Consider the following 15,460-nt stretch of genomic DNA (forward strand, 5'->3'; position numbering starts at 1 on the left):
AGGTTAAGACACGCCCACTAAAGCAAAGCATGCTTCAGTATGGAGTGAGTTTTTAACTAGTCGTAGTTAAAACAATGTTTTAACGTTAAGTTGGTCTTTCATGTTCCTTCTGCTTGAATTGATGTTGTCTTCACTCTATAAGATATCCGTGCAACTGACTCACTAGCCAACTATATGCTAGTGGATGAGAGTGCTCATCGAATATGCTAAATGGATCTCGGCATGACTTATTAAGTATAAGCAATCGTCTGTAACCTGGTGACGCTGTGGCAAAATGGATAGACCCACCAACATCATGGACATGTTTGAGACTGGAAAAGTCTTGAAAGTCTGTGCGCCTATGGTTCGTTATTCAAAGTAAGTTAAGCAAATAGCATCGATGCTTTTATTCTGGAGTGTCTTATCACGATACCGACAGTACCATCATTTATTTATATTACAGGTTAGCTTTCAGATGCCTGGTGAGGAAGTATGACTGTGATGTATGTTTCACTCCGATGATTGTGGCAGCAGATTTCATGCGCTCTGTGAAAGCCAGGGACAGTGAATTCACCACAAATAGGGGTAAGGCTGTTATGCTTTGTCGCTGATGTCATTGCATAAGTTACAATACCGCAGGTAGTAAGTGTTTTTTCTTTCGGTTCTGCAGCTGATCGGCCCCTAATTGTGCAGTTCGCCGCCAAAGACGCCCAGACGCTGGCAGATGCTGCCTGTGTTGTTGCGCCTTTCTCTGATGGAGTGGACTTGAATTGTGGTTGTCCTCAGAGGTAATATATAACTTTATTTCCAGGATTCATTATGAAACTGGACAGAAAATATTGATATAAAATAGCCTTAATGCTGATGGGCAGAGCCAGCAGATGTGCTTGTAAGTGTTCAGGGATGGACAGGGACTAAAACAAAGGCCCTTGACTTTCTTCCTATTAGGCCCGCTACCATTCACGTGCACACACACATTAGCCATATATCATGATACAGTCTCACAATACTATGCCAGTAAAAGTATCACATTAAAAAAAGTCATTCAGATTTTACAAAAATGATTATTATTTTGCCTCATGCCTTCATTCATATTAGTAGCTTAAACCAACAGGTACGTCAATACTATTATGGTAAATGGGGTCTATGAATAAATGACTTTGAGCGTCTGTTCATCTTTTTAGGACCAACAGACATTGCACATGCATACAAAGCCTACAACTTGGTCAGGTTAGTACATCTCATTAAGATGTGTATGGACCTCAGGTTTGCCAACTTTTGAAATCAGCCTGGAGTGAGATTTGATAACTGAGATTTGAGGAATGAGATTTTAACATATTTTGATACGGACAATAACACTAAAGACTTGTCCCTCTTCTGTCTGATTCACGTCAACATTATCAAATGCATTATAGACCTACCACATTTCACTGCTTGACTAAATGGAAACATCCCAGCTAACATGACGAGGTGGGGCCCTCATTGGCTTTACTTGGGTTAGATGGGCTTCAACTGGGCATGGGCTCAGAGTGGGTTTTTCAGTGGGTTGATGCTGGGACCCACATGGGTAACGCAAAAGAATATTCATGGGCCAGATATGGGCTTACCAAAACAAAGGTACTGCATGTGTTTCACATCGGTAGCCCAAATGAATATACATGGGCAGAAGAAAATGCAAATTGTATCTGACAATGATCTGTATAGCATATGCTTACTTGCGTTAATGCACGGGTCTCGTTCAAAAATAGGCTACATTGAAGAAAGCAAAGATGAAAGATTAGTGTGAAAAAAGGCATGAGGTAGTGAAATATGGACAAAGCTGGACACTGACTAGGCTACTCGAACCAGAGCATTGAGTACGGCCATTGGAAGGATGGCCATTCTGGACTTTTCCAGAATGTTCCAGATTGCCAGTCCGCCCCTATAAGTGTGGCTACTTTTACAGGCGGGTCTTGTATGTGTCTTGCATCTGTTCTAATATGGGGCAGCCGTGGCCCACTGGTTAGCACTCTGGACTTGTAAGCAGAGGGTTGCCGGTTCGAGCCCCGACCAGTGGGCCGTGGCTGAAGTGCCCTTGAGTAAGGCACCTAACCCCTCCGCTCACTGCGCCGGGATTAGTGTGTGCTTCACCTCACAGTGTGTTCACTGTGTGCTGTTTGTGTTTCACTAATTCACCGATTGGGTTAAATGCAGAGACCAAATTTCCCTCACGGGATCAAAAAAGTATATATACTTATACTTATGGTTTTGCAGATGGGCAATGTCAGAGGGTTATGGAGCCTGCCTGATCAACAAACCAGACATTGTGAAAGATATGGTGCGAAAAGTCCGAAACCAAATCGAAAACCCCAACTATGCGGTGTCCATTAAAATCAGGTGAGACTTTGCCATCCTAGCTGTTCAGATGTCATTTACAGTAAATTATATTCATCCTTTTAAGCTGTTAATTTTAACTGTTGTAATGTTTATATTCTGTAAGTCGCTTTGGACAAAAGCGTCCGCAAAACACTATAACTATAACTATGTCCTCCATCTTCCAGGTCTTACTGGAAGCTTACTGAAATAAACCTGAAAAGTAAAAGAGTACATCCTTCAGATTATCAGAAAATGCAGCCATTCTATTTTCTATTAATCTATTGTCATGCATGTGTACATTTATTCGTTCAGCAGATGATTTTATCCAATAGTACAATATAGTATGCACAGTTTCCATCTCCTAAGTGTGTTCTGGGTATCAAACCAATGACCCTGGTGTGCTTGGCATCTCGTTCTACCAGTTGGGTTACAGGGATTATTTTTCTTTATCTGTCTAGGATCCACAAAGACATAAGGAAGACCGTAGACCTGTGTCAGAAAGCAGAGTCGGCAGGGGTCTCGTGGATCACCGTGCACGGACGGACATCTGATGAGCGCCACCAGCCTGTCCACTATGATGCCATAAAGACTATTAAGGACAGCCTGTCCATCCCAGTCATTGCCAATGGAGACATCAAGAGTCCACGGGATGTGGAGTCGATTCATCAGCTAACTGGAGTTGATGGTGAACACATACGTTTTTTTAATTTTTTTATTTATAGTTCACAGGGCCATTCACCTTGTTCTGATACCAGAAAACTGTGGAATAGAGGGTACTGACAAAGATCCTTGATCACTACTCGCTTTAACCCTCTCTGGTACTGATGTGTCAGTTAGTCCAGTTGATGCTAGACAAATGTGCATGTTTTCTGTGTTGTGAATTGTTTGTACTGTATATATATATATATATATATATATATATATATACTTTTTGTATTTATATTTTTAGGACTCGCTTTAACCCTCTCTGGTACTGATGTGTCAGTTAGTCCAGTTGATGCTAGACAAATGTGCATGTTTTCTGTGTTGTGAATTGTTTGTACTGTATATATATTACTTTTTGTATTTATATTTTTAGGAGTGATGGCTGCCCGGGGGTTGCTGGCCAATCCGGCTATGTTTGCAGGGTATGAGGAAACGCCACTGGAGTGCATCTGGGACTGGGTGGACATTGCTCTTGAGCATGGGACTCCATTTACCTGCTTCCACCATCACCTCATCTACATGCTGGAGCGGATTACCTCCCAGCCTGAGAGGAAAGTGTTCAACACCCTCTCGAGTACCTCAGCAGTTATTGACTACCTGAACAATACTTATGGCTCATCATAAACTAGGAGAAAATGACTTAAGAGGCTTTATTTTCACTTTGCTTTATTTTTTCATCCTGAACTGTTTTAAAATTAATAATTTTATTAAATGTTACATGTACAAATGTGTAGTGCAGTGTATTTTTGCAAAATTCTGCCTGTGTGCCTTGTAAGAGTTCACTTTATCTTCAACCCATGTAACTTAAGGTGATATGTGGTTTGGTGGGTTTTATACAGTCCATAGCTTTAACATGAATGGGTTGTGTGTCCTGTACTTGGACAGAACAAATGGATGCAACAAGTTCAAATATAAACAACATAAAAGAGAAATGTGTCAGTTGACTGAGACAAAACAGTCTGAGACTATATATATATATATATATCACACACACACACCTGTGGGTAAGATCTTGCAAATCGTTTCATCATCCAGTCTAAAGTGACACAAATTTGACCACTTGGCAACGTATACAAAGTGACGTTTTATGGAATAGTGAAACAGGAAGTGGTGAAAAACGGAATGCAAACCTCTGACTCAACTTTCATACAGTTCTCATCAGAGCCTATCCATCAGAGTAGCAAACAGTCACGTCTTTATCCAGCCACTATTAGCCACTTAAGTAAGTATAGAAGTCTATCTAAAATATTGTTAATATACAAGCAAATTAGTTGGGGGGTGATAACGACATTTTCGCAGCATCGACTGCTTGCTAAGTTAACACGTTAGCTGGCTAATTTACCAGGAAGGAACGTAACGTAAAATGTTCAACGTTTAGATTACAGCATTTTAGTATTAGAATAAAGACGTTGTAGTCATTGTCTGTAGAAATAATTTCGTTAGCCTAATCGTGAACTGTTTCGTTATGTACTGTCCGACCTACTAAGTTCATGTGCAAGGATGACTTGGATTCGCAGAGTAACATTAGCTAGCGTAACGCATGTCAACAGTGTTGAGAGGTTGACCCTGATGCCTTGCTTGTTTCTCATTCTTAGATTAAATTTGATTAGAGATTAGAGATCACAGTCTATGCCTCATTCTTTGAAGCGGGAATGTCATTTTACGTTATGACATTGATATTTTTTAATTTGCCTTGATCTTTGTTTGGGAAAAGTGTGTGGTAAGAAGATTATCTCTGTTACAACAAGCCATTCATTGCTTCAAGAAAGAGGTTTAGGTTACCTCTGCTCATTTTAGCATGTGTTCTTAAAGTAGCCTACAAAAAGTACCCGACATGAAATCCACCTCTGTAACCAAAAATACGTCACTACGTTATTGGGTGGTGGTCTTTTTCTTCTTTCGTAGATAGTATTAGTAGAAGTATAACGTCTATATTGTGGTGTTCTTGCTTTGTACAGACTAACAAATGACTCTGCAGTGGACTGCAGTTGCCACCTTCCTATATGTGGAGATTGGGATCCTTCTTCTCCTCTGCATTCCTTTCATCTCTGCTACAAGGTATGAAGGGGACATTTTAGATCTACACACAATTTATCTACTGGCATATTATAACAAATACATATTTAAGAAATACTCAATGTCTTTTCTCCTGCAGATGGCAAAGCATTTTCAAGCTAAACATATGGAACAAACTCTCACCTTTCTGGAACAAAGGCTTCCTCACCATGATCATAGTCCTCATCGTACTCTTTCTAGGTCTGTATTCTGAAAGTGAAATGGTAGTTGTTGATTCATTTTGAAAATGGGATTACGTACAAAGTCATAAACAGATAACCTGCGTGAAATGAGCAGTGTTGCTTTGCTGTTTAGGATTATGAATATGAACATGAAAATGTTGATGTACGATGATGTGTTTGCAATCTCATCGTTATGCACAGATGCTGTGAGAGAGGTAAAGAAGTACTCTGGCACAGAGCCCGGTAAAGATGCCAAACTGAACCCCAACATGTACGACCACATGCACATGAAGCTGTTCAGAGCCCAGAGGAACCTCTACATCTCTGGCTTCTCACTCTTCCTCTGGCTGTAAGTTTTCCATGTGCATGACCACAAACCAATGCTTTGTTTGTCCACTCATGCAGAAAGTCATCTTTGGCTCTTCTGACATACAGTACGTACACTTAGAGACTTCTCAAACAAATATACACATAGGATATTTATATGCCATGGGTTAAGATGTGTGAGACACAAACTGTTACATGATGAGAAGATCCTGTTTAAAAGCACCACCTGAGTCAAGTGCACTAACTGGATCTCTGTAGCGCTTACGTTTGTTTAATTAGATGCTGTCCTGAGAAGTTGTTATCCAGTCTAGTCTAATTTCTGCCAATGAACATGTTGCTCCAGGAGCACTGAAGAGATCGGTAAATTGATCGACTCTTGAGCTCACACGAACAACCTTTTGCCAGAATCTTGGATTCTACCTTTAATGGAATGGCTGGGTTTCATTTGACCTGTGTCTTCTACCAACGCAGAGTCATGAGGCGTGTCATCACCCTGATCAACCAGCTGGCCACAGCCAAGAACACCACCGGAGCACTGCAGACCCAGGCGGAGAGTGCCAACCAGGCCGCGAAGAAATACATGGAGGATAACGAGCTCCTGAAGCAGGTCAGTGGTCCAGGAGGATGCGGTGGAAGGAACCAGATGTGAAAGCTGTAGCCACAGGTTTCCATTTGGTACAGCACCCACCCAGATAAGCTGAACGGGGTTGTTGAATATAATAAGCTGTTTATCTGTTGAAATACTGAAAAATAATAGTATTTATTTTCAAATATCAATAAGACCGTCTAGCATACCAATGGGATAATGATGTCAAGGAAGAATGGTTAACACATTTTATATACTTTGTAAAAAGACTAAAAGTGAAATTAGACCAACTAAGAATAGCTAGGTTTCCATCCAACTCATTCACATATTTCAAGCAGATGTATGGAAATTCTGCTCAACAGGAAATGTGAGTCTGTGCACATTTCTATGCAAATTCTAAATAAGGGAGGAGTTGAATAGAGCTTGAGTTCAAAAACACGAAAGTGTGAGCACTAAAGATTTGATGCTAATTAACCAGGCAAAGCGGGAGTTAATTCACCCCCAAGCAAATGAAATTCTTATTCGACTGGAAAGATTTAATGGAAATTTCAAGCATTTCCAAATTCCCTATTCTAATGGTAAAAATGTGCATCAAAACGTTCGATGGAAACCAAGCTAATGACGCCAGGAAGTTTGCTTAAAGAAAGTTGTTTGATCTCCAGGCTCTGGAGGAGGGAAAGGGAGACCAGGCAACTGCTGAGGGAAATGAGCTGTTGAGAAAAGAGCTGAAGAAACTGAAGGAGGAACTGGCGACCTCAGAGGATGGTGAGTCAATGCCAGCCTTCCACATTAAACCTATTGTTCATGTATGGTCATGATACGTTTGTGTATGAGCCATGACCACTGACCACCATCATCACTGCGTAGGACAGGATGAAAGTGATGATCAGACACAAGCACTTGTCCCTCTGTCCACAGATCTAAAGAAGTCTCAGTCTGAGGTGGAGGCCATGAAGAGACAAAGTGAAGGCCTGACCAACGAGTACGACCGCCTGCTATTGGATCACCAGGAACTGCAGGTATGGCTCGAACCACAGAAATATGCACAGAAATTGTTATACACAGCAGTTATTGTTATACACAGCAGTTCATATTTCAAAATTCACACTTTTTCAAAATGAGTTTAAAAGGAGTAATACTTTTTTTTGTTGTTTGGTCCTCTCTACAGAACCAAATTGCCAGTGGAGATAAGAAGGACGACTAGGATTTTTCAATGTTGTATAATATTACTCCAAAACACCAGTGAACTCGCTGTGCACCAGCACCTGTTTTCTCTTTTAGCCTATATCAGAGCACTGCATGCAACCAAAAATGTGACGACACCCTCACCATGCAGGCAGTAGTGTGAACCATGCATGTTGTTTTCGCCAGGTTTGACTAGGTATCAGTGCACATATCAAGATGTGTTTAGTATATGCCATGTGTGAGGAACTGGCACATGTTGTTTACACCATCTGGGCTTACACCAACGGACTCCTTTTTTGATCTACCCATTGGCAGTTGATTATGACTTAAGTAGTCAGACATTTACAAGACAACAAATTGACAAAACCTTTTATCACTTGTATTTTGAAGTGATGGTACAGTTTATAATCTGGTCAAAGAACCCAAATCATTTGAAGCCAAATCTAGTGTCAGCTCAAGCCTAATGTCAGTGGCTTCACTACATGCGAGAAGCCAATCAGCACCACTGTGTATTGTTTGGTGCGGGAGGGATGTGTTTTAGGGGTGCAAAAACCATGCTGTCTTATGCTGTTATGCTGTCTGTTCTCTGTTCTCTGACCATATTCAGGGACTTCCTTCCTTTTTCAGAGATGATGTAGAATGTCATGGTGACAAAGAAAATAATGATTTGAGGTTGATTGTACCAATGTTTTTTTTTTTTTTTTTAAGTCTTAAGTGCTCCATCCAGGCATCGTTTGTTGTGTGTTATAGCCCTGTTTATTGTTTATTGCACGTGTTCTTTTAATATTAAGTTAACGTTCTTGTGATTTTCCTTATTTTAAAAGTCACTGTGTTCATGTGTTGTTAACGAGTGGGCACATTGCATATTTGACACAGTCTCACATTAGAGCAGCTCAAAGAAGAAGCTATTCATCAGACACTGAGCGCATTTACTGTGTGGTTATCAGTGCTCATGGAGTTTGACCTCATCTGTGTCAGCAGTGTAGATGGTAGGTGGATGCCACTGATGTCAGAGTAGAGTACTGTTTTTTTCCCCTCTCTGTTCCACAGTTTCCACCTCTCTGTTGCACAGCTTAGGAGAGTGTGCTGTGCAGTTGTTCGTTGTGCCAGTGGCATGTTTTAGAGGCGGTTCATCTGTAGACATTTCAGATTTAATGACAACTGTGATCGACGTTTGCCCTCTAGAAGAATGTGAAATGGACTTTACCCGGACTGAAACCCTCCAAGCCTCATGGGTATAGTAGGCATACTGATGGTAATGAGCATGCTGACCACAGTGGAAATGCAAACAGGGAACTAGCCTCCCAAGATAAAGTGCCTTTATGACAACTGTAAAGGATTCACATTGTGCTGTATTATTTGCTATTTTATGAACTCCACTGTTATTAAAAAAATATTTCACATAAAAATAAGTGCTCCGTTTTTAGTCTTTGTTTGGATTTGTACACAAGCAACAAGAGCCTTCTGCAAAAAGAAGAGCAGATCAGAGCTCAATATAATAAACGCTTTATTTGTGCATCATGTACATTCACAGGATGTTCACAATTGTACAATTTGTACAAAAATAAATGAGCAAATAAAACTATGTACATTCTAATTTTTAAAGCAAGTAATAAATGCCGTTCATTTTAATTGCTCCACAAGTCAGAAAGACTCAAAAGATCCTTGGTTCATACTGGTAAACTTCAAGTGGTGAAAAATATCAACAGCAGTTCCCAAAGATCTGCTATGCCAAAGAACTTTTTAACAATGAAAAAAATCGAAAAAAAACAAACAAAAATCTCTATACAGCTATATATAAAAGTATGATTATTTGTAATTTTCCGGAACAAGTGATTGACCAACCTGAGAGTAGACTGTTGATTTTTCTTTTCTTTTTGGCACATGAGCACATGTGCGACCAAACACAAATACAAACACATACATCCTAGTACACACACACACTGAACACCAGAGATGATAATACACTTGTGCACCTTTGAAGGCAAATAAGTATCTTTGTGCACACGTCCACACTGTTATACCTCACTGCAATTGTCAGGGAAGGAAAAAAGTCCATAGAATAGAGCACTTCTCTGATGGCAGCACAGCAGTCTTAAAAGACAATATATTTCATACAGACATTTAAAAAAACTGCAATGGCAAATGATTGCAAAGAAATCTTCAACATTGTTACTCCACATTTGTTCAGAGTCAAGGCCTACCTGTTATCAGCGCACAGTGCAGAGGTCGACTTCTTAGGCATTTGATGAAACTATATATGTACTATAGTTGTATAAGAAGTAATGATCTGACTAAGATTTGTTATTATGCATAGTCCGTGCTCTGAGATCATAATGTAGTGCTTCATTAGAAATATGTTGTGACCCAACACTGCCCCCGTGTGGACACCATCAGTCTTGCAGCGAAATGTCCTTTCTGTGTGGCTGCCTTGGGGAAAAAAGTGCTCGCTCTCTCTTTCTCTGTCTACTGATCGCTGAGATGAATGACTGATTGCTTGTTGACTCTGACTACTTCACACAAATGTCTCTCCTGCTGGAATGAAAACAAACGGGCAGCCAGGCAGGAACCACAGCCCGGAGGAAACCAGGAGTGGTTTTCAAAGTGAAGGGTGGATAGGACTGCGCGTTCTACACACACACACACACACACACACAAACTTTCCTAGCGCTGAGAGCACTGATCGGAGGCGTCCATTCACCCATTGTTTCACATTCAGGCCCTGATTGAGAGACATGAAAGGGTGGTCGCGACATCTTAGATCAACATGGCTATTCTGAGGATGCCTGTGTACAAGACCCCCCAGCACTGTTTGTTGATCAGCTTTTGAACGTCTTGGCCAACGTACACATCCCCACAATAGTTAGGCCTTAACTTCACCTGACCCATTTCCATTCATAGTCTTGTAATGTATGATCCCCTGCCAAACTTCACTCACAATGGCAGCATATTGTGTTCTGGTTTCTAGAAAAATACAGACAAAACCCTTAATTCTTACTAGTGTATATTATAAAAAGATTGTTTATACAATTGACCATTGACAAAAACATATAATATATATTATATTGTTCATAAAATTTAGTACCAAAAAACAAACAAACCAAAAAAAACCTGAAATCAACATTTATTGCTACATTTTCAAAACAGCATGGACATTCATGAGTTTTCTTTTCATCTTTGTTAAAAAAAATGGATGGCCTCTTTCACAACACCTACATGGATCCAGTACAAATATATAAGTGAGTATGCAACTGTATGGGTTGCAGTTTTTCTTTTTTGCTGTGTGAAATCTGTTGGATGAAGCCCAAGATTCCCTGTTCTGCTAGCCTGCGGTCGGTGTGATCTGGGAAGGTGTGAGGCTGAAAGGGCAGAGCAGGGTGCTGTGGGGAGTTGGGGGAGAGAGAGACGGGGGTGTTGGGCAACTCACAGGCGCGTCTCCCGCTCCGGGTAGCAGTCCGAGTTCCTTGGGGACTGGTCGCTGCTGGCCGCCCCGGCGGTCTCCTCCTTCCTGAGGGCCTCCAGCTCGTCAGCGGCGGCCGCTACCGCACCGGCTGCGTTGCCGTTGGTCATCGGTCCGCGCTCCTGCCGCCGCACGTGCCGCCGGAGCACCGCGAAGCCCCAGATGCAGAGCAGGAAGGAGACGGCACGCAGGCCCAGTGTCAGGCCCAGGTAGGCGGTCCTGCAAGTGGGACAGGCGACGAGGGTGAAGGAACGGAGCAGCAGGCAGCAGCAGGATGCCCAGAGGTCCAGTCACAAAACCACAGCACAGAGGTGGGAGAATTCAGATCAATATCAATCACATGAGGCGCACACTGTGCAGTCAAGATTAGCAAACAAACTTGGCAAATGGCTTGTTTCTTTAGCATACATCCACAGGATTTACAGCAGTTGCTGCTGCAATGAAATTCAATTAGAGGTTCAAAGGCATGGGTTTCTGAGGAAAGTCCCACCATGAATGTCCCTCCTCACACACTGAGCCCATTAATTTTATTGACAGACATATAACCCACATCCACTCCAATTATGACCCAGATTGTTGATTACACGGTGCTGGAGAACGCATTTCACTTTCTCTTTCACTAAGTTACATTTCTTTCAGTAATTATGTCCTGTTTCTGGAACCTTTTGCCTTCCTACACCTTCTTCTAGAAGCATAGGCTATCAGCTACAATACATTTCATTACTTTCAAGCAATGAATGCTAAATGTCGTCATCAGTAAAACTAAACAAAAAAATGTTTCTAGCTAGCTTTAAAACAGCAATGACATTTGATTGAATGTATTTCTAAAACAAAGAAATGTGTTACTAACTTGTAGGTATACTACAGTAATTGAGATGAATTGCTTTGAGGTGAATGGGTGTGTTGTGTACCTGTATGCTGCGGTGTCATAGATCCTGCACGCTCCTCGCCCCCCACAGCTCGTCTGGCCCCATTTCAGGCAGGTGGTGTCGATCATGGCCCCAAAGTATATAGGTGCCGGGATGCCAGCTGCAAGACGAGGAGGCCTCATTTTACACAACCTACAGCTTCTGACAATTGTATAGAATTTCTGCAGATTCCATGTGATTATGCAAAACATTTTTGTTTTGTTAAAGGTGTTTTTATTTGTTGGGGGGGGTTGCAGGAAATGTAATCAACTCACCCAGGGTTCTTGTGGCCAGTGTGTGGAACCCCAATGCTAACGATTTCAGCTGTGGCTTGATGCACCTACAACGAACAAAAACAGGACGCGTGAGCAACCAAAGATAAGTGCAGAAATGTCTCCTATTTCCCTCAGTACAGAGGCACTGAGTTGAAGTAAGTCAATCATCAGTGAGGCAGAAGAGTTTCTCTGTCCTCCTATCCTAATATCTACACTCGGCAGCTAAAGCTCACGCCTCGCCGTGTCACCGTGACGATGAAGAGGAGACTCATTGTCATGCACAGCGGTGCGCGGCAGTCAGTACACTATCACACATCTTTCAGAGAGAGCTCATCTGCTGGGGCTGAGGGATGGGAGAGGGGAGGGGAGAGGAGGGGCGAGCCGGCCGGGGGTCAGCGTTTCTCTCGGAAGGTGGGCAAGCTCTGCCCCTTGGTGTCCACTCTGCATTGAATGCAAATGAGTGTGCGAGGTGCCATACATGCACGCGCACACACAAACACACACACACACACACACACACACACACACACACACACACACACACACACACACACACACACACACACACATACACACACCACATAAAGAATGCAATAACTCTGGCTCCTTTTAGCCTCTGCCCTCTCTGATGACAATGGACACCAGTGGAATGCTCCTCTTGAGAGAAACAGGTGGTGTTTTTTCCCCCCCTGAACAAAGTGCATCTCGTCTCTGGGGAAAGACCCACACACGTGAACAGATGAGCCCAAAGACAGATAGATGGGCGCTGACGCTGGCCTTGTAGGTAACCTAATTTGAGGCGAGCGGAGGCGACGCATTCCTTCCCGGTCAGCTGATTGGGCTTTGAGAAAAGCTGATGGATTCGAGCACGCTCCAAGTCTCCTTGCAGCAGCGGGGGGGAAATAACCCACACAAACCCTAAGCCACGAGGTGAGTGAAGCAATGTGTGTCTCGCTGTGGCTGAGTCCCAGTGTGGGACCTTTTGAACCAGCCAATGGCAGGCCGCGTGGGGCGCCGTGCAAGTCAGCAAGTCTCTCGGCCCAAAATGAGTAACGTCAGCCCTGGCTGAAACATGAACTTCCCTCACTCAACGAGGCATGCGACGGCGGAGATATTGACAACGACCATGACGGGGGAGCGGCATGACGGAAGAAAAAAAAAATCATGTTAACAAAACTGGGTTGTTGCCCTCGTTGCTTGTTTATGTCTGTAATCTAGCAGATGGGGAGGGAGACAAAGTACTGAGGGAAAGACACAAGACCTCTTCATCCCAAATCTACTCTGCACCAGGACGGTGCTGTTTAAAGGAAAATAATTCAATAACCCCCAAACCCTTTGGAGAGAAAAAAAACCTGGCCCCCATGTGATTTGGGCATACTCTGAAAGTTTGTTCTTGTTGAGAATAAATGGTAGTCAATTCAATCTGGCACACATGACTACTGACCTATGGCAGGTTGACACATGCACTGAGTAGGCCCTGAGGCAAGGGTGGTGGGGGACAGGGTCTGAATATGGTCATTGTCCATCATACTGACTCTTCTTACGTGAGGATTTAACAATTCACACCAAAGTTAACATGGGGAATAGGGACATAATCATAATCAGAGCATGGGCGTCTTTCCCTTTAAGAACCTCAAAAAGGACCTTAGACTCTTATTGCACATCTCTACTATCTGCTCTTTGCTCCTTCTCAGATTGACTAAATATAGTACTTTGTGTTTTCTGTCAGAAGCTACGTGCTTGCTAGAGGGTGTCCTCACTTAACCCTTAAAGGAGTACCGTCACACCGGTGTGACAGGAATGTTGGGAAATTAACATTCTGGGTTCTGGGTTCATTGAATTCAACATAGAATTTTAGAACCTTCAATTGTTGCGGAACTTAGAATGTTCAAAAACCTACACCTTTAAGGGTTAATGAAGCTTGATTTAAGTGAGAGCATCCGCTTTATCTAAATGGCTAAATGTAACTGTAAAAACGGACGTGCTGAAGAAGAGAGCAGGACCTGATGAGGAGCATGTATCCTGGCGTGCCACCCAGTGAGATGATGAAGGAGGTGACTACGGACAGGGCCAGGAAGTAGGGAAAGATGCGGTCACAGGCATTCCGATTTGGACAGAGGCCCACTCGAGCTGTCATATTCCCCATGGTAACACAGCTGCACTGGTCAAACATCTGAGAGATGGCAAGAAAGAAAGAAAGCAAGAAAGAAGAAGAGAAAGAAAGAAAGGAAGGAAGGAATAAAGAAAGACATATAAAGAGTCACTATAAATAATTGGAGGGAGGAAACACTGTCACCGTATTGACTACATTCTATGGTGCTTATTCAAAAACAAGTCCACAATATATACTGCCAAGGATTCTAGAATTAAAGTAATCCGTCACATACACAACTCCAGCCACAAAAGCCCCATTATGCCTGGGGAAGAAAGAATCTTGGGTCACGGGGAAGCTGCATTAAACGCAACACTCACCTGACCATAATAATCACGGCTGTGACTGGAGTCTAACATTGGATGAGTAAGACTGAGTAAGGCTTTCACTGCTAATATGCCTTAGGACTGTGTGTGTGTATGTGTGTGTGTGTGTGTGTGTGTGTGTGTGTGTGGGTGTGGGTGTATGTGGGTGGGGGTGGGTTGAGATGAGAGTGCATAGAGAAGAAAAGGGAACAGAGGGAAGTATAGGGAGGGGTGTGAGACAAGGGAATGTTTGAATGCTGTGTGAAGAAACTAGGAAACAACATCAGCCCTAGGAAGGAGCACTATCCGAAAGAGCACAACTGTCTCTCATGGACCTCTTATTGCTGCAGTTTCACTTAAAGAATCTGAATTCCAACCTGTGACGTGCGCCCTTGTCTTTTCATGGTCAAAGCAGATAAAAGTCCTGTCATCCACTGATTGAGTTGTGAGTGTCTGCTTTGGCATGTGTACTGTATCTGTGAAACATAAGTATTTGACATGTACAGCCACATCTTAATCGCTTATGTCTGTGTGTGTGTGTGTGTGTGTGCGTCCGAGTGTGTGTGTGTGTGTGTGCGTGCGTGTGTGGGTGCGTGCGTGCGCATGTGTGTCCATGTACCCATGCCCATGTAAACACACACTCACTGTGCTCTTCCCGGAGCCACTAGACGAGCGGCAGCCGGCCAGACAGGGAGAGATGTACGTGATCCCGTTCTCCCCACACACGGGATCCCAGTCCTTCCCCGAGCACTGGCAGCCACTGTTGCACTCTACATACAGTGCACTCTCATGATAAGAGAGGCCCTCCACACTTCAAAGAACACACACACACACACACACACACAAACAGAACATTACTTGTGTGTGACTCACCCTGCATTTCCCTGTCTGCTCATCTGTGATAACGATGAAATTCCAATCAATATTGAATTAAATCTGTCTTCTTCAATTTGTTGAATTACATTTGTCTTCATTCAGGAAAGGTA

At 42.8% G+C, this 15,460-nt stretch overlaps 2 protein-coding genes across 5 annotated transcripts in view; one reads left to right on the forward strand and one right to left on the reverse strand.

Annotated features, from left to right (window-relative positions):
- Positions 1-11: 11 nt before the first annotated feature.
- On the forward strand, positions 12-8,786 carry LOC125310280 (B-cell receptor-associated protein 29-like). Its single transcript, XM_048267552.1, is given in 12 exon segments — positions 12-357; positions 443-564; positions 650-767; positions 2,233-2,355; positions 2,793-3,031; positions 4,998-5,097; positions 5,195-5,295; positions 5,478-5,625; positions 6,075-6,210; positions 6,852-6,954; positions 7,108-7,208; positions 7,358-8,786. Coding segments are annotated over 12 exon segments (1,410 nt in total). The 5' UTR covers positions 12-274; the 3' UTR covers positions 7,394-8,786.
- Positions 8,787-10,787: 2,001 nt separating this feature from the next.
- Positions 10,788-15,460, reverse strand: part of slco1c1 (solute carrier organic anion transporter family, member 1C1) — a 31,530-nt gene continuing 26,857 nt past the window's right edge. For all 4 annotated transcript variants that reach the window (XM_048267543.1, XM_048267542.1, XM_048267540.1 and 1 more), the window contains 5 exons: positions 15,120-15,285; positions 14,021-14,190; positions 12,018-12,082; positions 11,746-11,863; positions 10,788-11,053 (listed from right to left, as the gene is read on the reverse strand). In XM_048267543.1, coding sequence (XP_048123500.1) covers positions 10,798-11,053; positions 11,746-11,863; positions 12,018-12,082; positions 14,021-14,190; positions 15,120-15,285 — 775 coding nt within the window. In that variant the 3' untranslated portion in view covers positions 10,788-10,797. The remainder of the gene's footprint in view (positions 11,054-11,745; positions 11,864-12,017; positions 12,083-14,020; positions 14,191-15,119; positions 15,286-15,460) is intronic.

This window comes from Alosa alosa, chromosome 17 (genome assembly GCF_017589495.1).
Source record: "Alosa alosa isolate M-15738 ecotype Scorff River chromosome 17, AALO_Geno_1.1, whole genome shotgun sequence".
NCBI classification, from domain to species: Eukaryota; Metazoa; Chordata; class Actinopteri; order Clupeiformes; family Clupeidae; genus Alosa; species Alosa alosa.